Source organism: Anopheles bellator, chromosome X (genome assembly GCF_943735745.2).
Source record: "Anopheles bellator chromosome X, idAnoBellAS_SP24_06.2, whole genome shotgun sequence".
Taxonomy (NCBI): domain Eukaryota; kingdom Metazoa; phylum Arthropoda; class Insecta; order Diptera; family Culicidae; genus Anopheles; species Anopheles bellator.
The window spans coordinates 8,754,126-8,778,003 of NC_071287.1; the positions used below are offsets into that span (position 1 = coordinate 8,754,126).

The following is a 23,878-nucleotide window of genomic DNA, read 5'->3' on the forward strand; positions in this document are numbered from 1 at the left end:
CGACCGAGCCGAGAAGCCGGCCACCACATTCGCACGTGGTCGGCTGGCTGGCTGGCTGGCTGATTGTTTGGTTGGTTGGTTGGTTGACTGGCTCTTGATTGTTTCCGAAATCCCAGACACAAGTGTCCAGTGCGTCCAGAGTTGAACGTTGCGAAGGACGGATGCATCCTGAACTCTCCAGCTACCTATGGGGGCCGACCGGCAAATGGTCGCTTTCAGCGTTCGTTCACACGGGCCGGGCTCAGGAGGGCCACAGCGGTCGCGCACACCAAGGAGACAGAGGCACGTTTCAAGCCGAAGCACGGGGTGGGGGGGGAACTGATGCACAAGCACAGCACTACTAGTGTAACGACCGCACCGGGCGGAACGATCCCGGAGCGATGATGTTCACTGGTCGATGGCAAACGAAAGAATGGAAACTCGGGCCGCCCCAACAGCGCTCCTCGGGTAGAGTGTGCCGGTGACGGAACATTACTTGGCCACCAGCGGGAGTTCCGACTCCGTCTCGTTCTCTTGCCCTTGCACCTACGCGGCGCCCCGTAACGGGGTACGGGTTCGTTCCGATGGCAGGCTGGAGCTGACACGCGCGCACGCGTTATCGGTCCATTCGACGTCTTACCGTTTACTGACGCACCACGAGGCACCGAAGCGACCGAACGGGACGCGAACCCCGTTCGTGTTCGTGCTCCCGACGCGTGGTGGTGTGACGTGCCGTTCGGTTTACAACGGGCCCTCGTCCAGTACTTCAGCTTAGCGGCTTCTTAGCCGGAACACGGCCGTTACGGACTCTGAGACGCAGTCAGTTGTATCATTTAACGAAAAATTCAGCCATTTTTATTCGCTTCCAGATTGATCCAGAGATTCCACCAAAACAAACAAGCTTTAGGCTCAACGAACGAAAGCTCCCCAGTGTTATCGCAAAAAATGCCGTGGCTCACCCGTTGATCCACGGCACGGTCCTGCCCCAAGATAAAGTACCGTATTTTTCCGTGTATAACGCGCACCATTTCTAAACCTTTTGCACCCTCTAAAATATGGGTGCGCGTTATACAAGGGTGGTAAAAAATTTTGTCTCCTCTAAACATACAAATGTGCCAATGTGGTACATATTTTATGGTATTCTTTAATAAATTATGAAATGAAACATTTGTTAGGAATATAATTATCCATACATTATTGTTACACATCATATATACCCAAAATGGGGGGTCTTCTATCTTATATACATTCTGTCAAATAAGTACCGGGAATTTGTGATTTAAAAAGAAATGCTTTATTTGATTTTCGATTTTTTTGTTGGGTAATGTTGCTACATATGTCACTCACTTATGTTGAAAATTTCGGCTATTTTTAAAGCTCAGATAATTTTTTACAGCTTTTTTGCGTGAAAGAGTTTTGTCCCATCGGCGATTTCTGCCTTCTCCTAAATAAATTGACCACGAAGCGGTAATTTGAGTTTTGGAAACAAGAAAAAGCCACAGGGGGCCAGATTTGGTCAATACCGTGGCTTTGGCATCATTAGTTTGTAGTTTTTGGCCAAAAATTCGCACACAAGCAACGATCTTAAACTTCGTATGCACGAGGTCTGTTCAAAAAATTTCACGACATTTGGGTTTCATTTCTGGATTTCGCGTTTGTGGCGGATTGCTTCGCACAAATGGCGCATAACTTGCAAGTAATATTCGTTATTGACCATTCTATCTATCGACAATAACTCATGTGGCACCACGACGCTGTAATTGAAAAAATCTGTAAGCGAAACTGTTCACATTCGACCAAACTTTGCTTTTCGATGTTTACATCTTCTCGGCCCTCTAAGAAATTTTTGAATCACCGATAAGCGCTGCTTTTGGTCTTAATAGCATCATCATAAGCCATAGTCAACATTTCAATTGCGTCCACGCTTTTAATTTCGGTTTTCTCACACTATTTGATAAAGATTCTTTGCCATCCATTTTTTGGAAGAGAAAAAAATCGCCGATGGGCCAAGGCACGAGCACAGTAAAACAGCTGTCAAAGATTAAGTGATAATTTAAAATGGACAAACTTTTCACCATAAGTCACTGACATGTGTAGCAATCTAACACCACAAAATAATCGAAAATCGAATAAAGCATTGTTTTAGTATCACAAATTTCCGGATACTTTATTGTCACAATGTACCTCTTCAGAGAGTGACAATGAGGAGTACATTGAAGAGCAATTAGAGAATATCAATTTGTCACACAGCAATGAATCTGAATTTGAAGATTATTACGAAATATAAAATACTAATATGTCTTTTGCAATGTATACGCATTTTATCTTTAGTCTACTTTAGAATATTAATAGAATATTTAGAATAATACATTATTATCATTAGGTATTTGTTGGATATCACATACCTGAAAAATGTATAATAAAAAACTTTTTTTCCAATTTTTTTCTCTTCAAATATGGGTGCGCGTTATACACGGAAAAATACGGTACAATCGGCTTCCACAGCGATTGCTGCGAAAATGCGTTCCAATGCGCCCGGCAGCGTGCGGACTTGGAACGCGTTCGAATTTGAATTTAAAAAGACCGTACCTCCGTCAGTTTGCCGTGTGTGCTAGCCGGGAGGAGAGCAACACACCAACCCGCGCTCCGGTGTAAGTAAATAAACGTGACGTAACGATGTGACCCACTCTTCGGTTGTTTGTTTCGTGCGCCGCCCGAACGGCTGACGGCTGGGGTTGAGTGCGCGAGAGCGCGATTTCAGCCTTTTTTTCACCCGCGAAAGCATCCTGTAATGTGTGTTCGGTTCGGGCCTCTGGCAGTCGAACGCGCGAACGGAGCGTTTCGAAGCGCTCAGCTGCGCATGCCTCTCGTCAGTCTCGTCGGACGCGGTTCGTTCTCACGCACGTCACAGAACTTCGACCCGCTAGTGACCGTGTGCAACCCGTTCTCTCGAACCAGACCCTGGTTCTGGTGTGTGACAGAAGGCGGTGTGGCAGCAGCAGTAGAAGCCAGCCAGTCTGACCGCCGTCCGCGGGGAACGAAAGCAGCGTGGTGGTGGCGTGTGTCTACTACCGGAACCGGACTCTGACGTTGCACTGGGTTCTTTTTGTTTAGGTTGTTTTGGCGTTTTTGTTAATCAGTACCGTTGTTAGTTCGACCGACCATCAAGACCCCCCCAGTTCTAGTTTGCGTGCGTGCATTCATGTATCTAGGTGTGTGTGCGCGCGTCTAGGAAGGAGACTCGGTTCAGGAAGCAACCGGAACTCGCGGTTCAGGTTCGGTGGGTCCGAGACGGTTAGTGGCCTGCTCACTCGCTCAGGGTCCACCCTGTCGACCGTACCGAACACAGCTATACCGTTCAACCGTTCCCGCAAATGCAATCCGTACGCTGCTTCTTCTGTGTATGGTTCAGTGAGCGACGGCATGGAGTCAGGCAGTGTCCCTGGGGTTCGGTCAGTTTTATAACTTAGGACATGCCGTCACTCCTGCATGCACCACTCCACTGGGAACGGCTTCTGCACAAACAAAAATAATCACACACGCACTCACACACACACACACACATAAAAGGGCTCCTGGGGGTGCACTCCTGCGTCCTTTGGGCGGTTATGGCGTAAGCCAGTAACGAGATTCCTGCAAGGTGTAACAGTTTAGATAAGTGCCCACGGTTTGTTTGAGAAGTTTGACCTCGACAAGCGGAAAGACCCCGCGTATAGTTTTCAACCGCTCCGCTCTGGCTCCAAGCCACACCCTACCCCGACCGCAATCCACCATGAGCTCGGCGGACACCGACAGTAATATGCCCGTGGATCCCCGGGTGCAGGTAACTGGACCGTATTGGTGCAATGGGCTGGGGGTGAGGGGAAGGAAGGCGAGATGGTGGGGAAACCCAGCTTGAACGCTGCATCGTCCAGTCGATTGGAACCGCCAGGCTCAGGCTCTCTCACTCTCAATGCTCATTCTTCGTTTGTTTCCCCTTTTTTTCTTTTGCACCCAATTACGGGGTCACTTCTGCCGTGGAAATGCATGGAAAACAAACGAAACCGGTGACGATTACAAAACACCACCAACGCCAAGATTGAACTGGAAAAACTTAACGAAGCGACGGACAGCATCAACAAGCATGAGGTGGACCTGGACGTGAGTACACCCACGAAACGCAAACAACTTTATCTTTAACCCAATCCCTAACGAATCCTTCCTTTGCTACGGTGGTGGTAGGAGGCGAAAAAAGAGTTCCGCGAGTTGCTGCGCGAAAGTGCCGAGAAGATAAAGGCCGTCGCCAGGAAGGTGGGCAACTCGATCGATGCGGCCAAACCGTACTACGAGGCGCGCCTCTATGCATCGCAGGTGAGTCTGCGAGGTATCCACTGGAGAGCCATGTGCATTTGCTTACCATTGCCGACCGTTATCGTACGTTTTAGCTGGCGAAGGAGACGCAACAGTGCGCCCTCAACTTCGACAAGGCGAAATCGGTGCACGCCGCGGCCAAGGAGATGGTGTACCTGGCCGAGCAGGGCCTGGGCGAGAAGTCGACGCTCGACACGGCCTGCCAGGAGATGCTGACGCACGCGACGACCCGCGTGAACGAGAGCCAAAACGACTGCACCGAGATGCGCAACATACTCAAGATCAGCGAACTGAAGCTGGAGGTGGCCAACAACCGGGTGTGCAAGCTGCATTCGCAGCTCAAAGGTGCCATTCGCGCCTCGAGGTAATTCACCGGACTCCGGTCCTGCCGATCCATCATTGTGTTTTGCTGGGTTGCGTCTGGGTTTTGCACAATTTCCTTTTGTTTCCATTTTTGTTTCTCTCTCGCTTCCGTTTTCTTCTGTTTCGTTCCTGTTCCGGTTAGCTAGTTTCAATATTCGGCGCAATCTGTTAATGATAAACATGCTCGCGTATCAGCACGAGTTGCTGTTTCTGTGAGTATTGCATTTGCGGTCGACAGATTCCGACGCTGCGATAGCGTCGAGCGTGATTGGTTCAAACGATTTACCTGTATTGGGGGGGTCGGTTGGGGTCATAATGGTGATATTCTGCATCCGTTCTTTTCGCCCTGCTACACTCGCCATCGACACCTCGGGTAGACCGTACTACGAGCTGCGCGCGAACTACAACGCACTGCTGCTGGAGCAGAAGCAGAAGGTGGTGGAGCTGGAGGCAAAAGTGGCGGTGTCCAAGCTGCGGTATAACGAGGCCTTGACCAACCTGGAGCGTATCTCGGAGGAGATTCACCAGCAGCGGAAGGCGCGCGCCAACAGCATGGACGAGGATGGTTCGTGCTCGTCAACGTCGTCGGCCACGGCCAACCATCGGGGCAAGATGCTGGCGATGCACCTGCCGTTCAACAAGTCACCGTCGGCCGCGAAGATCGAGTGCAGCGACGAGTACATGGAGCTGCCCGCCAAGCTCACGATCAAGGCGAGCCCGATCAAGCAGAAGTATCTCGACAAGCTCGACTGCCCGCACCTGCTGAAGGACTTTGCCCGCAAAACCAGCCCAAACGCGGAAAGCGACTCGGACAACTACCAGTTCTCGCCGAACCCGACGATCGACGACATCACCAACATGTCGTCGGAGGACATCGAGCAGTGGACAGAGATACGGCTGTCGAACTCGAACAGCAGCAGCTCGGGCTACTCGCAGCACAACTCACTCGTGCTCGAGGAAGCCCCCACGCCGCAGGACGAAACGACGGACTCGTCGTCGGACGACAGTCCCAAGGCGAAAGCACGCATCATTAAGATGGAGACGTACGTACCGGACGACGGGATGACGGTGCCGCGCAAACGAGAAGGCCTCACCGGCTGGATCACCAAGACGGGCGGATCGATCAGCACATCGTCGGCAGCGGTGGCAGCGGCGGTCACGGGCGGGGCAGCCAGCAGCAGCGCCGTGTCGGTCGGGGGCCGTCGCCAAAGTCTCGACATCATCATCGATACCGGTGACCGGGTGAAGGATGCGTTCACCCAGGGCATCCAGCGGATTGGCAAAACGTTGGAGCGGCGCAACAGCGAGTCCGAGGTACCGGGCGACGAAACTGTTGGGAGCGATTTTTTTCTCTTCCAGCGCTCAGACCCTGCGAAGGATGGTCTCTCGGATGAGCAGGTGGAGAACCTTCTTCTAGACCAAGACTGCTCCGATATCTTTCAGAATGTGGTGAACATATCAAAATGAATGGATAGTGCGCTCCGGGGGCCGGGACCGGGACCGGGACCCATGTCGCGGCGCCAACCGGTACACGACGCGTAGATACCGGAACTTGCGAGGTGTGGCCACGGTGTAGTCCGGTTGCCGCCGCAGCTGTAGCACCACAGGATAAATAACAGTACCGTCAGCACCGATAACCGACGGCTAGCCTCGAGCAACGACGTGATCAACTGTGAGCCGTTCTCGTGACTGCCACACCAGGGCCGCGATTACCGTTCCCAGAACCACGCGGCTTATTAGGCGATCGCCGACGTTTCGGGTCCACCAGCAACCACTTGTCCTGGGGTTGCAGGGCGACGTTTGGTAATGAGTGTAGAAAAGTAAAAAAACGGACGAAGAAACGCTAAAACATGAAGCAATTATTCATTAAAAAAATTAAATAGAAACATAGTAGGAAATGGGAACCGTGTGCGCGTGAAAAACACCGGGCCATTTGAAAGAGTGTTGTTAATTTACCATAGATTCGCAATCGCCAGCAATAAACGTGCAAAGGCAACAGAACGGTTGTAAAGCTACACGCCACGTGTCGCTACGAGCTAGTTGCTCATTAATTGTTTTCTTTTCTAATCAACGACAAACGAGGAAGGAAACAAAATTGCTTCCTAAATTGCAAATCGAATCCCGTAAACATTAAAGTCAGTTGATTGTACCAGCACTCCACCTATATAAAATCTGAACAATAAACAGAAATAGCTCTTCGTAGAGCGGGCAGCATCAACTTTATGTAAGAAAGGTAGGTACAACACAACGAGCGAAGTTTCATTAAGTTGCTGCTCAGATTTTATAAACATGAACTGTTGATAGAAACAGCTGACTTTAGTAAACATCGCATCGCAGAATATTGGTCTGGTCAAAGTTGACACCTTAATGTCATATTGACAGTACACAACCGTGAACGAAATGAAGGCGAATAATCATGCCCCCTTGATTAGTTGAAATCCTTACTACGGTTAGCAGCAAATTGGTGTTTTTGAGTCACCTACGTGCGCTTCACTATGCACAGCGTAGGACTGACAGTAGGCGGAAACAGTGCGAAGGCCTTGCGCAGTTCGGAAGCTCGCAACACCTGACGTTTGACGGTATATAACTGAATGGTAGGGGGCACCATCGATACTGCTACCTCAAGGGCGGTAATAGTACGACTTGAGATATCGTAGCAATAGATGCACTGCTACGCTTTACACCCTTAAACACCCGGCACGTTGTCCCGTGCTGTGGAGTTAGCGCCATTAAAACAATAGATCGGTTTGTGCTGCTGTGTCAAGTAACCTCCTGCCAAGGAAAACACACCTACGGACGTGCCGATGGACAGCGGCGACAAAGAAGATGCGAAAATCGTCAAAACCATCTTGCACGCCGGAACGCGGGTTGTGCCTTGTCGTGACGGTACCAAGGTAGTGAACTAGTGGGTTGCGGGAGTTGTGATCTGTATTCCGTGTTTCATCGGTTGCTTTACCGTAGGTGAGGTTCCACTATCAGACGCGGAAATGCGACCCGGAGGGTACTCTGATCGACGACAGCCGTGCCCGCCAGAAGCCGATGGAGCTAGTGCTGGGCAAGAAGTTTAAGCTCGAGGTGTGGGAGTCGATAGTGCAGCAGATGGCACTGAACGAGGTGGCCAGGTTTCGCTGCGACCGGTCCCTAGTGCAGCAGTATCCGTTCGTGGCGAAGACCATACGCGATTCGGAGAAGGCACGCGAAGAGCGAAAACACTGCTGCGGTATGACGGTGCAGAACGAGGGGCTCGGCTACAAAGACTTGGATGAGCTGTTTACTAACCCGCAGGATCTCGAGTTCACCATCGAGATACTGTCGGTTGAGAGCGCGGGCGAATACGAGCAGGAGTCGTGGCAGCTGAGTGACGCCGAAAAGCTGCAGCTTGTTGGGAAACTACGCGAACAAGGCAACCAAGCCTACAGCGAGCAGCGTTACACGGCCGCCCTCGACACATACTCCCGCGCAACCGGCATCATCGAGCAGTTGATGTTGAAGTAGGAGCACCTCCATTCGCTCACACGCATCACAATATTTTCTAATTAAACCCAACTACGGGTCGTCTATCTCCAGGGAAAAGCCCAACGAACCGGAATGGTGCGAGCTGGCACAGCTGAAGGTTCCGTTGCTGTTGAACTACTCACAGTGCAAGCTACTGGAAAAGGACTACTACGCAGTCATAGAGCACTGTACCGAGGTGCTGAAGTACGACACGGCGTGCGTGAAGGCGCTATTCCGACGCGGCAGGGCACACGCCGGGGCCTGGAATCTGGACCGAGCCCGAGCCGACTTTGAGCGATGCGCCCAGCTTGACGCTGGCTTGCGGAACGCAATCACCAGCGAGTTGTCCAAGTTGCAGGAACAGGCCCGACTGCGAGACGTCGACGATAGGCTAAAGTACCAGAAGCTTTTTCCACCGCTAACTCCAGCTCAATGATTTTAAACCATTGCCTAAATTTCGTTCATGCCCTTCCCTGTTGCCAAGTTCCTTCCGTTTGTTTGTACCGTTATGGTAGCACCGCTGACCTTTGTTACGTTTCTCGTTTATAAACCCTTTTTATTGTAAATTATTATTTCAAAAATACGCATGCTGTACGCAATATGTATTACGGCATTGCTGCAACGCTTGGTACCTCACAACAATAGGTGTAGAATAGGTCTAACAACTTTGTATATTTACGTTTTTAAATGTTTAAACTTCTTGCATATTTATTACTAATTGTGAAACGGTTTGCGTAAAAAATGTAAAACAGTCTTTTAGTGAAAACAGTAAAAATATATATTCTACGTAGAGATGCACACACGTAGAGCTGAATACGTAATACCGTTCTGAAATTATTTACCACTACACGTTTTAGCTTCCAAACAACCTAGCGGTCTGTTGTTTTCGAACCAAATCGAACCAAATTCTGCAGGTGGGAGTTTTGTGGAAAGGGGAAATCTTCTGGTGAATGTTTGAAACCCCTTTTCACGTACAACTAACTATACGTACGACTACAGAGTCGAGCCATGTTAGTCGAATGGTTAGGGCAATGGTAAAAAAGAGTCAACCAACGGAAAGCAGTTTTTGGACGCGAAACGGACGGGTGGACGAGTCGATGATAAGATAAAATGATAAGCAATCCTGTAAGCTGCTACACCGACGAAGCAACCAACACACTTGACTAGCCACCCAATAAAGTAAACGGCGATGGAATCTCAGGTAATGCGTGTTTGGAAGGGCACTCGGTTGGTCAGGACCCCTTGATTCTCCTATCCAAACCCTGCATCTTCAACCGCATCGTAACGCCATCATTGCGCTGTGATAATGGGTGTCACCAGAAGACAATACAGAGACTATCAGTAGACGGCTAGCGAAGATCCGAAGTGATACGAATACGCCGTGTATTTGAAGCACGACTTTGCAGACCCGGGGAGTCCACAACAAACTCGTGTATCGATTCAATAACTCGTTTGTGTATATATTCCAGTCACCCGTTTCCGGGGTGGCTTCCGGTGAGAAGCTATCAGAAGAGAGCACCAGCAGCGAAGAGAACACCCGACCACCATTCGCGGGCGCCAACCCTACAATAACCTACGGTCATTGCTCCACTCGATGGTCAATGGTATAGTTTCCGGTGCCGGCACTGAGAGGCGATTATGTAATCGTGGTTGTCGCGACCGACGGCAGCGAGCAGGGAAACCAAACGACAACGCTCCTTTGGTATTAGGAGTAAAGCAAAACTACTCCGAGTTCGCATCCAAGCAACATCCGCCCTGCAGCACAGTACGATGGAGGCATTCATTAGTGAGATAGTGGAACCGCGTGTTCTTGATCTCATCGTTCTGATACTGCCCAAATGGAGACTGTTGCTTTACATCTTTCTCATGAATGTAGGTACCACCGGTGGTGCTCCCCATTTCGCGCAACTAACGTTTTATCAAACGCTGTACTTTGCATTCTTTCGCGTTCTTCCGCCTCCAGATAGTCATTTTTACACCAGTGTACGCGTTCGGCGTACTGTTAATCAGCGACGAAGAGCTGATGCTTATCTGTCCGTCAGCACTCCTATGTGGCTTCAACCTCGTGTACCGAGCCGTGTTCCGACGATACAACCACAACAACACCCGCACGGCGCTGCTCGGCGTCTGCGTGCTCGTACTAGGAATCTCAGCTAGCGGGGTGGTCGCCTTGTATGCCCGGAAACCGACTCCGCTCGTCTTGCTGCTGTATGGAGGCGTTGGCGGTAGGTTTACGTTGCGTGGCGGAAGATGTTCGCGCGCATCTTCGCCCTAATGTAGCATGGCTTACATGTTTTTGCTCCTTTTCCCTAAAACGGCCTATCATCACGGCACGCGGCAGGTTTCGGTTACCAACTGGTGTTTTCCAAGATGTGGAAAGTGCTTGCGAAGGCGTTCAACGCGAAGAAGGAGATGTTTGTGATACATTTTTTATATTCATGCGGGCAGGCTGCAAGCGTGTTGCTATTGGTGCTTGTCCTCCAGCTCCCGTGGGAAGGCTACGTGTACGGCTCGCTACTGATGCTGCTGAGCGGCATTGTGCTGCACCTGTTCCCGATCGTACTGCTGATTGAGGGAGAGAAAAATCGATTAAAACTCGATCTCGACTCGATGGTGAACCTTACGGAGAAAGGAAACGAGCAGTTTTACGCGCACGTCACGCGTGCCGCCAACGCCGACGTTGAAGTGCACTACGCTGCCTCAAACGAACACCGAGAGCAGCCTGACGGGTTAATGCTTTCATCACTGTTATCGCCATCAACGGAAGCAAATGTCACGGATCAACAGGGTTCTGTTTTTACGCAAGCTAACCAGGCACGTTCATTGTCAGTGTCGTGGAAAAATCCCGCCAACTTTACGTACCCATCAGTACAGGCGGATAAAACCGCAGCACAACTGAACTGCGACGAACACGAGCACGAGGAGCACGTGCAGTTGTTTACCCGTGAGGGCAAGTGCTTCAATCACGATGGAGTCGAAATTCTCGAGATGATTGTTGAAGAGGACGAGTGCGTGCTCCGCGCTTACAACGATGACACTGGCTGCGAAAGTATATCACTAATGCACGGCCCGGACAAGAGTGATGGAGCAGTGTCAGCACCACTTACAGGCAAATGGAGCTTATTCGCTCGCCAGCTGGTCGATGCAACCATCCGGCCTCTCTACCGAAGCTTCGACCTTCGTCACTCGGTCAACCGACGACTGATTTTATCCGTGCGTTGCACGCTTCTTGATATTCGCTGCTACAGCTGTGTACTACTTCGGGCCACCGACACCTGCCTTTTCGTGCTGTTCCTGGCCATACTGCCCCGCTTTACCGCTTACCACTATCAGCAGCGGACCAAGTCTCGGCAAATGACGATTCTTTCGGTAGTAGTAATACCAACGTCCTGGTTTCTCTGCTCCCTTCTTCTGCTATGGTGTGACATTAGGTTCCGCAAACAGCAAGACAGACTGCTCATTTTCGGCATATTGTTCAAAGCGTTTGGTTACTTTTGCGGTTACTCGACCAAGTCGAGTTTCTGGACGTTCGCGGGTTGCGTGTTGATCGGATTCGGTCAGTCGATCGCCTGCACCTACCAGGATTCGGTTGTCCGCCGCCAATTCAGCCTGCGCCAGTGGCAAGCGACCAAAGCTGGTCTCTGTTTGCTCACTGGCCTTGCAATACTGCTCATCGCCGGGTTAGCCAATCTGTTTTATGTTTATGGCCGCATTGACCACCTCCTACTGGTATTGCTGCTCGTTTACTGTGCTGCCGGTGCGTTATGGCTTGCCTGCAATTGTCGTACATTCTTCATCTAACACCTGCCAGCGAGACGCGGTTCACGGTTCCTCCTTGCTAACGACCTACCAAATCATCATTTATCATTATTATCCGGCATCTGCAACTGCCGACGGGTCCGGGCCAGCAAATCTACCAAATCAATTGAAGAAAATGAGCGATAAAAACTAATACAAACATATTCTTAGCCTACAAACATGCGTTTGCATTGCTTCTTCAGTGTCAGATCCGAAAACGGGCTCAACAATCCGCGATTCGAAACCATCTAACCGTGCGGTAATGATTCATCGAACATGTTAAGTAGGTTTGTTAGAGTTTTCTCTTTTCATATAGCATATGACTTTTTTGTTTTATTCGTTTTATGAGTTCACGTTTTTCTCTCTTTTGTTAACGCACTATACTTCTCCCTGTATTGCGCACATCTAGCACTCTATGTTGTTTCATTTGCTCTTTAATCGCTTTGCTTTTTCACAGTCAGTTTAACTCCTTACCACCCCTTCTGTGTCTCCTCTAACTCTTTTTTGTCTTCTAAAAGATTGCAGTATAAATAAGAAATTAGTAGGTGCGCCAATGTTTGTTTAGCGTAGTTTTAAAAGATTGTTCAAAACTGAGTGTATGTTAATCACGGCATTGTCCATGCACACGAAAATCCAAACCTACGACATTCTATCCTTCTCGAGGACATGACCTTTGTTTAGTGCCATGCCGGAAAGTCGGACGACAGAAAATTCACCAGGGAAAGGTAAAACAACTCTCCCCAAAAAAAAGTCCACTAGGAAAAATGCCCAGGCCTTGTTATAGTATAAAAACCACTTTAACATAACTTTTGACAAATTAGGTTACTTGAGATAGAAAGTTCTAAGTATGTTTGAGTTTTTAAGCACTGTTTTGAGAACAGTTAAAACCTGAGGGTGAACCTATTTATTATTTTGTGTTTCACAATAATTTGTGTTACCTTCTGAAAAGGGAGATGAACTATACCGGAAACTCGAGAGCCTTCTTGTGAAACTTATATGCCGTTTTATTTTTGCTGCAATTAGGGGTCTCACTAGTTTTGATCTGTTCTTGTATCTGTGTCTGTTAGTTATTAGTGCGTGAGTTTTTATTAAATACATCGCCACGTTCTGATCTACTCTGAGGGATGCTTATTTTTCTTCCTATCTTTATAATTTATATTATCCATCATTCAAAGTTACGATTATGTTCATATGCTTTGTTCCTTCGGACTGTTTTCTTTGCTCAGCTCCACTTACAGGCATGTGCTAGCAGGCAGTGAGAATAAGAGTGCGCTCCACAATTTTACACAACTTCGCAATCGAAAAGTTTGCTAGAATAGGTCTTCTCCAGCAAATCCCAATAGTCCACATGTTATCAGCGAAAAGGTATATCAGCATTTTCATTTGGTGTCTGTTCGCTACCGTTTGTCACTTTTCAACGCACATCCATCGATCAGCCACCCCATCGATTTCATTCCTACTGTGTGTTTGTGTGTTGTGGATGAGAGTTCAAGAAGTTTAGCATATATAATCCAATATAAATATAACCGACGCAGCATGCAACAATAGCCATGTGTGGTATACGCTCCTTACTCCTTACGAACAGATCTTAAGCCTGTTAATTCTGATGTGCTTCTATCCATCGACGTTTCACAAAAACGATTCATCGTCTATCACAATATCGTTCCGAGCGGGGCGAACAGGAATTGGAGAGCGGCATTCCAACCGTAACAAATCAACGCCTAGAAAAAGCATTTTTACGTTTACGGCAGCTTTGAGGACGCCGAACCCAGCCCAGGAGGTCGTAATCTGTGCAGAGGTATCGAAAGATGTTTCTTTAATACTGGGCCTTTTCCAAACCATTGCTAAGAGGTTCTTTCACAGTGACACAGTGACCTAAGAGCCCACTGTGTCGAACGCTCGTACTGTCTAAAGAAAAAGTAACTGTAAGAACTGAGAGGATTTTTTGTGGGAAACGAGGTACATACAAAGCTGCGCTAAATGTACGGGAAGGTATATGGTTTGGATCCTCAGATCACATTACCTATAAGAGCGTTCAAAAAGAAGCTCAAGCGATGCATGTGAACAAATTCTCTACCGCTTTTTACCGGTTTTCGATTAATAATGTTAAATAATCCCAATCCTAGTGACCAAAACGCTCGCTATCGCTCTTTACGTTAGCCATCATTTATCGCGCGTGTTTAAACTTTGAGAACAAATAACGAAAATTGCGTGCTGTTGCGCGATTACTCATTTCGATTATCTCTGTATTTAAGTTGGGGATACAAGTACATGGTTTACTGCCACGAAATGTTTAAAACCAACCGATATAATCCAACTCTTTTACAAAGCAGTATCTGCAAATTAATTAACTCGTACCTTAGGTTTCTTACAACGGTACAAATGGGTCGCAAACACGGTTAAATAGCATTTAAGCATTACAGGAAGGGCGGCGACGACAGCACCGGCAGCACGCACCGTGGTTGCATTTGGACCCATTAGGGAAGGTTTTGGTGCTTGGACCATACAAGACTCATCGACCACTCAACAGTCGGAGTGAGTTGTCGAGACATCCAAATCCTTTTTTACGCTTCGGGCGAGACGATCCAATTCGAGGGCAGCATCAGTGCGCATCAGTGCGCAGTCGCTAGAGGATACCCCATCGTTCTGCCCACCATTAGTAATACGCAGAGAAGTCGTCGTGGCGGTCGGTCCAAGCGACAATGGGCCAGTCAGACCTGCGGTCGTGACTCCACCAGCAGCCGCCGCTGCCGCTGCCGATCCGGGCGATACCGATTTTTTATGAAGCAATGAGTTGAAGAAATTTGCTAGAACACCCTCGCCGCTTTGCGTGCCGGGTGTAAGTTTTCCATCGACCTGCGGATACAAACCACCGTGAGAAGATAAACTCGCCTAACCGGATTCAGTGCATCCTGAAATACCGTAAGGATCGTCACAATATTCTTTTACCTTCTTAGGTGAGCCCTGCACACCAGTCGCGACCGGTGTTCGAGGAGAGCTTTTGCTGTTGCTGGCCGATTGCCCAGAGCGCAGCGGAGATTCACCACGTGCCGGACTCTGGCCCTGCTGAAGTAGCTGCTGCTGCCGGGCAAGGAATGCTTGCTCATCTTCCGTTTGAATCTCAATTTCACGGTTCGACACAGTCTAAAAAAGCAAAACAACGTTTGACACTGTATGCTGATCACGAAATTGGCGAAGCCACTTCATCTTTGCTGGCCCTTACCTTTCTCGAAGGCGGTTGTGCTATAATATCATTGTAGTAATCATCCGGCTTACACGATTGCATGTTTTCGTACAATATGCTAATCTTCTTCGTATTGTCCCATCCGGCAGGTCTGTGGAAAGTAAACGCAATCGACAAAATACAAGAACGAAAAACAGCAAATCAAATTTAGAGTTTCACATAGGAAAATTGAAGTGGCACAAGCTGCACAAGTCTCACATTAGTACCGCGTCCTTTTCAACAACAAGGGCGGGGGTTCGGAAAGGCAGCCCGTAAATCCGGTGTGTGAGGTATTTGTACAACAGGTCGCAGTTCTTGTCCTCTTTGACGCTGGTGTAGAACAGCGACGCACCATACATCAGGCACAGTCGACGAATCCACTGCTGCATGAAGTCGAAATGCTCATCCCGGTAATCGAGTTCCTTTTCAAGCGTGGTCATATAATCGGTCTGAAAGAAACAACAACAAAAAATGTTAAACGCCAGCTACCATGCGCACGTGTTGGCACATAAATACCTTTGTTACCACCACCACTACATCAAGGCCCAGATTGGTGGTTAAGATTCCTTCTGGTAGCGGTAGAACATCGAGCTCGTCGTCCACCGACGATAGCCGATTAGTCCGCTTGATTGGCGAGCCAGGGTCAAGATCGTCAATTGTTTCGCAATAGTTCTGCCATTCGGTAGACAACCGCTGTTGACACTGCTGTTTAACATCTAGAAAAAAAAAACAAAACGAAGTACGCCAGGCATGATCTAAACCTTTTCTATAACCCTTTAATTAGTTCCGCAAAAGGTTCGTGTACCTGATTCAAGCTTCAACCCCGCAATGTGATCCTCCAGTATCTTCATCCAGTGTTGCAGTTGATCCACCCAGCTCCACGGTGTGGTCATCGACAAGGTCAGTATGACCAGCGTATGTGCGTAATTTAATTCGTTTAGTGCGTATTTGAGCAGGTTGTTGTGGCCCGGATCACCATCCAGAATCCATACTCCAAGTCTAGTGAGATCTGCAAAGGAATAAATTTTGTTTTCTCCTTCGCTACTGTTGTTGGCCATCGCTACATACCATCGCGATACTCGTCCCGCACGTCAATGTATGCATACTCAAGACCGGAACCCTTCTTTGGATCCTCCACTCCCTGCAACTTGGCAATCAGTGTTGTTTTGCCACTCGCATTATCGCCCAGCACCAAGACCGACTTGTTCGAAGGAAGCTTAGTGTTGCTCTGCGTTTGGACCTCGCTGAGTATAGACGACCTGCAAGTAAACGAGGCATGAGTCAAACAGTTCATCCTATAAACCTGGTAAATAGAGACCCGTTTATTAACAAAAACAACAAAAACAACAAAAATAACAAAAATATTTGTAAATATTTACTGTAACAAACAAAAACAACAAAACAACAAAAACAACAAAAATACTGTAGCAATGCCAATTTGGTAAAAAACTAAAAGCGCTGTGACTGGGAATAGTATTTAATAGAACTATTGTTATTTCTTCTCTAATTTGAAATTAATTTGAATACTTTGTGGTAATGTGGAATTGGGGGTAATGTGAAATCGGTACGTCACACAGTACGAGTCATGTGAAGTACGAGTATGTGGAAAATTCAGACTTTGACCTCATTAAGCGTACTGTATCCACAAAGGAATGCAGTAGCTCATACTGACGTTTGCATATCCGTAGATGTTTACCGTAAGAGAATGAAACGTTTAATAAATTCTTTAAAGATCTGATGAAAAAAACGATCATTGATCATTGACAGGGTAAAGTATTTCCATATCGTTATCAGCCATCAAGCTTATTATTTATTTACATTAGAACGGGCAAATTTATTCACTATCAGGGTTTGAAAAGGCGTCTTTTGCTTAGAAACCGATTAATCAGTGTAGAGTGGCGCAAATGCATCAAAACGCTTCAAACATATCAATGATGGTTATATGGGTAAGGGAGGGGGTAAATGAACAGTTCCGACTGTCACCATTCGAAGAGTGTTACTTTGGTGTAGAGAAAACAAGGCCTTCACACGATTTCACGCGATGGTGACGTAAGTGCTCTATCATCATCGTCAGTCACCTCACGACTTACGGTCTTAGTGATGTTTCTGTCTGGCTCTGCTAAATACCCTAACACCTCTATGTTGCTTAGTACCAAAGTACCCTAACACATTTACATATACAGATTTCCATCGCTTATTTTCAAAATATGTCGTATTTGCCCGTTCTTTGTCTCTTTTGTAACATCATCGGTGTATATTTTGTAGACATTTTAGTGCAAAATCGTGTCATAGAAGAAGCTTCGCTTCATTTTAATGTTATTTATGAGCTCACATTTCAACACAAACACGAATCTACATCGTAGTGTGGTGTACGATATTATCATACATTTTTAATGCTGTTATTTTTTTAAATTTAGACAAATGTACGTGTCTCGATGGTACGGTTTTTTTTACACTAAGACCACCTTGCTGCTATCCTCGGAATGTCTTATTTTGGTGGCACATTCTCTAAGAAAAGGTCGGTCGTCACAAGATTGGTTTCCATTGTTTTAGTTATAGATACAATAGCAAAATTGATGCTATCTGTGTACCACATGCCAGGAGCTTTGAATTCCTTTCTGCATTCCATATGTGTATTCCAAAATCGAAAAATGTCAAGGAATTAGTCAGGTAGATCAAGTGGGTTAACAGCACCAGTCCAGCTTCATCGCTTCTCCCTGTCATTTTTAAAGTTATATATGCTGGTCAATCTGATTCCAATGAATACGAATGTCACGGGAAAGGGAACAACATCCTGTCCGCCCTGGCGTATTGCTTACACTTCCGCTGCGTAAGCATCCTGACTTTACCAGCTACCAGCCCCGTAACCAGTGCAAGTTGTTGGCAAATGGAAGGAAACCTTGGCGACTGCTTATCACTTACCAGAGATTTTCCTTCGCCTCGATCTCTTTCTTGCGAGCCGCAGCCGTAGGGGGCGCGAGTCCGATCACCTGGGATTGCGTAAGCATGTCCATGTTTTGTGGTTTCCGGTTCTTAAACAAGATAAATTGCAGCCGGCGTTGCGCCTACGGTTGATAGTCAGAAGCACCGCGGCAAACGGCTCTGACCGTGTTGCTTGCAGAAAGATTTGGGCTAGCCGGTTCGTGGAACGATGTTGCGCGCTGCTGTAGATGTTTGAACGTTGAAACAGCTTCTCGAACGTGGTTGATGGTAGATGCACCCGAACGAGCTGGACTGGATCGCGGCGTTTGACGGTATCACCGATCTTGTTCGTTTTCCCAGCAGTGTTTTTTTCTCCTACAGTTTGGTTTTAAGAGACACAGGTTTGGCCGGGAACGGAAAATGTAAGGGAAAGATGACAGAGCCGGTTGCTGGAACAGTTAAAACGTCGCCTCCTCTTCACCTACACATCCATAGATCACCGAAGAAGCAGCAGGAAAGGTTATCGTTTCCCAAGTAGGCACGGTGAGCTCAATTTGGTAGCTGCTGCTGACACTGCCCGCAGCAATGGCTTTCGATTGTCTTCGCCGTCACCGTTGGGGTGTGTGTGTGTAGATGTTGAATTTTTTCACCGCTACGGTACAAAATTTCTCCCTGCGTGCGGGCCGGGAATGGACGCATGCCCGGCAGAGCGGTGCCTATGTAGCCGAGCCGAACAAGCTCGCGGTAGTGCTGACAAACAATGGCGCGCCGCGTTGATGATGGCGGCCACGACGTTGGAATGTTTCGAAGGTGATTCGTTGGTAGTTCCGGTCCAGTTTCGTCGTCGTCTTCGTCGTTGTCGTTCGTTGGTACCGAAACTATCTGTCACTGGCCTCGGCGCGCCGATGTGGCCAAATAATGATACACGATGGCACACGTACGCACAACAAACACAGTTCGAATTTTCTCGCCCGTTCCACGGCGTAACAGACTACTCTTTTTCTCAGGATGCTGCAGATACGAACGGTTTGGCTACGTTTCTTGTTCAATTACCGTTCCGCAGCCCACTTGCTTCTCACTCGCTGGCTCGCTCGCTCGCTCGTACGCTGGTTCTCTTCTTCTCTCCCGCCCTCTCTATGATACACACGCATACAGCGCTTCTCAGCGAACCCGACCAGGACGTGGTTGGAAAAATTGGCACCATACACTGCTGCGTGACTTTCAAAATAACCCGGATGTGGCGGTCCGGATGTTCTTCGATTCGATCTGCTCAGTCTTGGGGTCCTCTGTGCCACGGCCGCTGGCACCTACGGCTCACGCGTTCGTCACTGGCCAGCACATACGAATTCCATGCACACGGTACATGCCATAACGGTACGGCTTCTCTGCGTTCAGTGAAGCTCTGATGTCACCCTCTCTGCAAATGGACACAGCACTACGTATCTTCCGCTCACTCCTACTCGCACGTCGGCTTACCTGACGGATGAAATGCACACATCCATGCGCTCTGCTCCATACGTCATTAAAGCTCCTTCTGCTACGTCAAGAAAGTTTGTCACAGGCAACCGACACTCAAGCGAAGTGTCAACGCCGGTAACAGCCAACAGTTCAATGGAAGTAAAAGCTCTCCCAAAAATCATCGGAAATGTCGCAAACGTAATCGTCCCAAATGTTCACATGGATTTCCCTGTGAACTAATGCCCAACTTCATTATAGGTTAGCTGAAAGGCATACACAATCTTTTAAAGAAACAGGTTAATCAGTAGACCCGAGAGTTTTTCGTGCGGTATCGCATCAAAGTTTTGCACACCCGCAAATAGATGGCGTTATTGTCGCGTAAACGTTGGGCTAGATGGCAGCACTCAACAGTGTGGAGGGAAAAGCATCTATACCTCACACCCCAAAATTCACGTACCATCATCACGTTGCTATTAGTTTTGAAGCAGATGGCTGTTAGCCGTTCACGGAATAAACAACGATAGGAATGGGGGAGTAACTACAGTTTGTTTTATTTCTACTTAACTGTCAGCCATAGCATATACTCTGTTGCATCAATCATAATTACGAAACGTTACAGGATGTGTCATAACGCTCGATGTGTTATTCTTTACCCTCGCACGTAAATACTTTAAAGGGGATAAAACGAAAAACAAACTTAACATGGTTTAGCCAAATTTAACCTGACAGTGTATCCACTTGAATGCAAAAGTTTATGTTGATGATAAGTCGGACCTGTCCGTTCCTAAACAACATAACACAAACAAGAAGTTTATCGTTTAGTCATTGCATGTGCAGCTCTGCTGGTGAGTTGCAGTTGGAGGGTGTGGTGATTGGTGAGACGTTTAGAAGATCGGAATGTAGTTGTCGATTTTGGCCCGGTGCTTCTGGGCCACGCACTCGGCAATCCAGACAATGTTGCGGCACTCCTGTTCTTTTAGTTTCAGGTAGGAGTAGAACACTCCAAAATGGAATTGTTGCATGAAACCGTACATGTTCAGTTTGACCTCGTGTTCGTAGAACTTGTCCTCTAGCGTTTTGTCGCCAGGATTGTTGCCGGACCCATCGAACAAGGCGGCATACTCTGCATAGTACTCGGCGACAGCCTTCACCTGCTCGTAGTCGTCAGCACGCGCCAACGCCGCCAGGCCGTCCGGGTTCATACGACCACAGCGCGGATACAGCTTGGCCCGGTCGTCCTTTGACAACTCCGTACCGAATGAGTTGATTGTGATGATAATGGCACGCCTATCTGCCTCGAACTGTACCGGAAAACAAGGTAGAGACACGAAGGATCACAAAACCCGTGACGGAGCACGATGCAACCGTCCGCTGTACTTACCGCGAGAATTTCGCACATCACGTCAGCGGTGGTGCCTCCGATCTTCTTGCAGAAATCGTAAAATGCCTCCAGGTATGCTTTGTAAAGCGTGTTACGAATGATCTCGATGTTCATCTCGTCCAGATCCTGCTCCGAGATGCAATCGACGAAGAAGGGCGCAAGCGGCGTATCTACCAGCACCGCGTTGTACAACTCGGCCGGGGTGGCCGCGACGTGGATGGCTTCCATCTGCTCGAAGCTGCCAAGCGGGTGGCACTTCGGGATGAGTTCCGATATCGGGCGCTGGTGCAGCGTGCCCGTGATCAACAGAATGATATTGTCGATCATGTAGCTGTAGGTGATGTAGTCCAGAAACGTGGACAACGGCTCGACCGCATGATTGCGCATATGCTGAAACTCGATGACCAGTTTCTCCCGCAGCTTGTCGTCGATTACGGATACGGCTAGAGGGGATGGTTCGTTCGCCAAAAACTGCCCGTAGTCCGTGCCCTGCAGGTGTAGCTTCAGATCTGCAAAGCAAGCAGTAGAAAACACACTTATACACCATGTGTCATTGCTTCGTTCGCGAAGGTCTAACAATGGTCACATGTCGCGAGAAAGAAATGTAGAAAAAAAAACTCAGGAAACCTCCGTATGGCCTTCGACGCCGCATTTAAAGGTGCACACCGGAATGAAAAACAAAATTATGAATATTTCGATTTTTCTCACTGCGTGCTATTCATTGTGTCTCGATGCCGATTTTTCACTCAGCAATCGTCATCCAAAGAGAGCATCGCATCAACGATGGGTCATATGACCAGCACTGGTTGACTAATGGCTGCTTGTGCAGCCTTGCTGGTGCTTACTGCCCGGAGCCTGCCGCTGGCCTAGGGGAATTTTCATTGTGGGTAAAAGCAAAATACGCACCTTCGAGTGTTTCACACTGCACCAGATTGAGGTAGTCGGCCTGTTTCAAAATACCGCACTTAAAGCCACGGCAAAGTCCCTCCAGGTAGCCACCATCGATATTGAACATGTATCCGGGCATTGTGATGCGCTGCGAAATGGATTCGATGCCTGGCTTTTGTTTTGATGATACGTTTGATCGACGAGCAAAGCTAGCAAGTTGATTGACTGGCAATAGGCGGAACAGCTATTTGTTGGCTATATGGAATCAGCAGCACCGCACTAAACAGAACGCAACACCAGACACAGTCACACGGCCGACAGTGGACGACTAGGCGACGGATCAAGTTATCATACTTTTTCAATGCTAATACGCATCATATGACTCCTGCCCGTACGCAGACGTACACACACGCGCGTGCTTCCACCTACGACAGCAATTGTAGGAGAAGAATTTTTCGCCAAGCGTTTATAGTCCCGCGGCGACAGGCTCACCAGCCCTATCGCTGTGTCGTGACAGCCATTCGCCCTCCGAACAGCAGGGTATAAACAGCTCAACGGAGTTCCCTGGCGACCGTCAGGCAACACTGGTTCACCGTAGTGAACCTCTTCGAGGGAGGTATACATAATCGTGCACGACGACAAGTTTCTTTTACTACTTCGATGAGTAAAAGAAAAAATTCTGAATGTTGTAACCTTTTAGAATGTTGTAACCTTTTAGACGTGTTGAAGGAAAAAAATCGTGAAAAAAGACCTGGTTTGCAGAAGGAAAAAATCCCTTTTCATCAGGGACAATGCAACGTGTCTGAAGATCATTTTGACGATGGAATGTTAGCGCCACAGGTTAAATTTCGTTTATACTTTTAAACGGTTATGTTCAACGAGCGTCCGAGCAGCGCGATCTGCACTAAAGCAACAGACTGTCCTCCCTATTATGAAACGCGAACACTTGACTTCTCGAACTCGAGTGCTGGGATCACGGTTTTCAATTAGAGAAGCTCCGCAGCTAAAAGCTTAAACGTGAAAGCTTGTCAAAGCTCTTTGAGCACGAACTATCATTCTGGTGCATTTTGTAAACATTGTACCCACAGATACACAACACAGATAGCAGTTCAGATGTCCGTGCGATTTTTGCTATTATATTTCTGAAATTTGAAGATGATTTTCGCGCTTCTGACGATTTCCACGTTTCCGATAGCGACAGTAACAGTGAAGGAACTGAATATACAAAGATTCATCGCAAAATATTGCTATGTAAATTTGACAAATTGAATTTTTCATCACCAAAATGTAAACTATCTTTGAAAATATCACTATCTTTGCTCGGTGCAACATAAACAACACAAACTAGTTGATAAAATCAAAGATATCCTAACAAGATATGGTTTTGCGGTACCTGGAGCGAGTTGGGGACCAGCCATCTTGGTGAGGGGCCTTCAGCTCCTCACACAGCGAGAAACCGAAAGGTTTCGTCTCCCGCAAGGGGCACTGGAAGATTGTTCCTTCCTTAACAAAAAACAGGGGGGAACTCGAACGGGTGCGCAGATAGCTAAATGACACTCGAGTGAACTTTCGAGTTTCGTAATAGGGCCCATAGTCGCCGACTCCCTCAGAGTCTGGCACGCTAGTACTTCACCCCTCCCTGCCAGTGGAAGTCTTCGGAAATTCCAGGGTTTTGAAGCAGCCAGGTTCGGCACTAAGACAACTGGCACTAAGTTTAACATTTAAATTAGAATTTATTTAAATTAAGGTAGCTAGCATTAGTATGCAAAAAGAGACGAATGTTAGACTATTGCAGCTCAAAGTCGATTACGAGAAAACAATCAACCAATTACTGCATCATGGGGCTCCAAGCGCAAAGAAAAAGGGCATCCATAAAATTAGCTGAGCAGAGTATTCTTTAGCAAACTTGAGACCTTCTACCTGGAAAGCAATCCATCAACTGTTTATTCAAATATACCAATCTAACAAGAGGCCCAGCCAGAGTGTACCAGCAGGAGAATCGCCAGAGTAATCGCTTTCGT

The 23,878-nt window shown here is 47.8% G+C and overlaps 5 protein-coding genes across 8 annotated transcripts; 3 read left to right on the forward strand and 2 right to left on the reverse strand.

Moving 5' to 3' along the window:
• Positions 1 to 2,663: 2,663 nt before the first annotated feature.
• On the forward strand, positions 2,664 to 6,690 carry LOC131213234 (uncharacterized). Of its 3 annotated transcripts, XM_058207234.1 has the most exons (7): positions 2,664 to 2,772; positions 3,094 to 3,802; positions 4,057 to 4,119; positions 4,201 to 4,329; positions 4,404 to 4,693; positions 4,839 to 4,904; positions 5,070 to 6,690. In XM_058207234.1, the coding sequence occupies exons 2-7, from the start codon at positions 3,752 to 3,754 to the stop codon at positions 6,157 to 6,159; spliced, it is 1,689 nt and encodes a 562-aa protein (XP_058063217.1). In that variant the 5' UTR covers positions 2,664 to 2,772; positions 3,094 to 3,751; the 3' UTR covers positions 6,160 to 6,690. The 3 variants fall into 3 exon arrangements, with proteins under 3 accessions (XP_058063217.1, XP_058063216.1, XP_058063218.1); XM_058207233.1 differs by lacking the exon at positions 2,664 to 2,772 and having other exon boundaries at positions 2,953 to 3,802; XM_058207235.1 differs by lacking the exons at positions 2,664 to 2,772; positions 4,839 to 4,904 and having other exon boundaries at positions 2,953 to 3,802.
• A 530-nt stretch (positions 6,691 to 7,220) lies between these two features.
• LOC131213632 (AH receptor-interacting protein-like) lies at positions 7,221 to 8,960 on the forward strand. Its single transcript, XM_058207712.1, has 3 exons — positions 7,221 to 7,586; positions 7,654 to 8,183; positions 8,260 to 8,960. Exons 1-3 carry the CDS (start codon positions 7,497 to 7,499, stop codon positions 8,621 to 8,623), a joined length of 984 nt encoding a protein of 327 aa, XP_058063695.1. The 5' UTR covers positions 7,221 to 7,496; the 3' UTR covers positions 8,624 to 8,960.
• Positions 8,961 to 9,957: 997 nt separating this feature from the next.
• On the forward strand, positions 9,958 to 12,031 carry LOC131213644 (uncharacterized). Of its 2 annotated transcripts, XM_058207727.1 has the most exons (4): positions 9,958 to 10,059; positions 10,151 to 10,412; positions 10,529 to 10,897; positions 10,988 to 12,031. In XM_058207727.1, the coding sequence occupies exons 1-4, from the start codon at positions 9,958 to 9,960 to the stop codon at positions 11,986 to 11,988; spliced, it is 1,734 nt and encodes a 577-aa protein (XP_058063710.1). In that variant the 3' UTR covers positions 11,989 to 12,031. The 2 variants fall into 2 exon arrangements, with proteins under 2 accessions (XP_058063710.1, XP_058063709.1); XM_058207726.1 differs by having other exon boundaries at positions 10,529 to 12,031.
• A 296-nt stretch (positions 12,032 to 12,327) lies between these two features.
• On the reverse strand, positions 12,328 to 19,519 carry LOC131213897 (cytoplasmic dynein 1 light intermediate chain 2). Its single transcript, XM_058208116.1, has 9 exons — positions 18,616 to 19,519; positions 18,131 to 18,505; positions 16,277 to 16,467; positions 16,014 to 16,217; positions 15,725 to 15,924; positions 15,428 to 15,657; positions 15,209 to 15,320; positions 14,935 to 15,129; positions 12,328 to 14,841 (listed from the first exon to the last, which is right to left on the reverse strand). The coding sequence occupies exons 2-9, from the start codon at positions 18,220 to 18,222 to the stop codon at positions 14,509 to 14,511; spliced, it is 1,557 nt and encodes a 518-aa protein (XP_058064099.1). The 5' UTR covers positions 18,223 to 18,505; positions 18,616 to 19,519; the 3' UTR covers positions 12,328 to 14,508.
• A 602-nt stretch (positions 19,520 to 20,121) lies between these two features.
• Positions 20,122 to 22,253, reverse strand: LOC131213898 (V-type proton ATPase subunit d). Its single transcript, XM_058208117.1, has 3 exons — positions 21,876 to 22,253; positions 20,970 to 21,478; positions 20,122 to 20,889 (listed from the first exon to the last, which is right to left on the reverse strand). Exons 1-3 carry the CDS (start codon positions 21,994 to 21,996, stop codon positions 20,473 to 20,475), a joined length of 1,047 nt encoding a protein of 348 aa, XP_058064100.1. The 5' UTR covers positions 21,997 to 22,253; the 3' UTR covers positions 20,122 to 20,472.
• Positions 22,254 to 23,878: the final 1,625 nt, after the last annotated feature.

What these genes read in the sequence shown, in the direction of transcription:
- LOC131213632 (XM_058207712.1), top strand. Translation starts at nt 7,497, where the DNA reads ATGGACAGCGGCGACAAAGAAGATGCGAAAATCGTCAAAACCATCTTG. An exon ending in CTTGTCGTGACGGTACCAAG is followed by an intron (nt 7,587 to 7,653) that starts GTAGTGAACTAG and finishes GCTTTACCGTAG; the next exon opens with GTGAGGTTCCACTATCAGAC. An exon ending in ATCGAGCAGTTGATGTTGAA is followed by an intron (nt 8,184 to 8,259) that starts GTAGGAGCACCT and finishes GTCTATCTCCAG; the next exon opens with GGAAAAGCCCAACGAACCGG.
- LOC131213898 (XM_058208117.1), bottom strand. Translation starts at nt 21,996, where the DNA reads ATGCCCGGATACATGTTCAATATCGATGGTGGCTACCTGGAGGGACTT. An exon ending in GCAGTGTGAAACACTCGAAG is followed by an intron (nt 21,479 to 21,875) that starts GTGCGTATTTTG and finishes CTTGCTTTGCAG; the next exon opens with ATCTGAAGCTACACCTGCAG. An exon ending in TGATGTGCGAAATTCTCGCG is followed by an intron (nt 20,890 to 20,969) that starts GTAAGTACAGCG and finishes TTTCCGGTACAG; the next exon opens with TTCGAGGCAGATAGGCGTGC.
- LOC131213234 (XM_058207234.1), top strand. Translation starts at nt 3,752, where the DNA reads ATGAGCTCGGCGGACACCGACAGTAATATGCCCGTGGATCCCCGGGTG. An exon ending in AGCATGAGGTGGACCTGGAC is followed by an intron (nt 4,120 to 4,200) that starts GTGAGTACACCC and finishes CGGTGGTGGTAG; the next exon opens with GAGGCGAAAAAAGAGTTCCG. An exon ending in CGCGCCTCTATGCATCGCAG is followed by an intron (nt 4,330 to 4,403) that starts GTGAGTCTGCGA and finishes CGTACGTTTTAG; the next exon opens with CTGGCGAAGGAGACGCAACA.
- LOC131213897 (XM_058208116.1), bottom strand. Translation starts at nt 18,222, where the DNA reads ATGGACATGCTTACGCAATCCCAGGTGATCGGACTCGCGCCCCCTACG. An exon ending in GGGGTTGAAGCTTGAATCAG is followed by an intron (nt 15,925 to 16,013) that starts GTACACGAACCT and finishes TTTTTTTTCTAG; the next exon opens with ATGTTAAACAGCAGTGTCAA. An exon ending in CACAACCGCCTTCGAGAAAG is followed by an intron (nt 15,130 to 15,208) that starts GTAAGGGCCAGC and finishes TTGCTTTTTTAG; the next exon opens with ACTGTGTCGAACCGTGAAAT.
- LOC131213644 (XM_058207726.1), top strand. Translation starts at nt 9,958, where the DNA reads ATGGAGGCATTCATTAGTGAGATAGTGGAACCGCGTGTTCTTGATCTC. An exon ending in TTTACATCTTTCTCATGAAT is followed by an intron (nt 10,060 to 10,150) that starts GTAGGTACCACC and finishes TTCCGCCTCCAG; the next exon opens with ATAGTCATTTTTACACCAGT. An exon ending in GCTGTATGGAGGCGTTGGCG is followed by an intron (nt 10,413 to 10,528) that starts GTAGGTTTACGT and finishes GGCACGCGGCAG; the next exon opens with GTTTCGGTTACCAACTGGTG.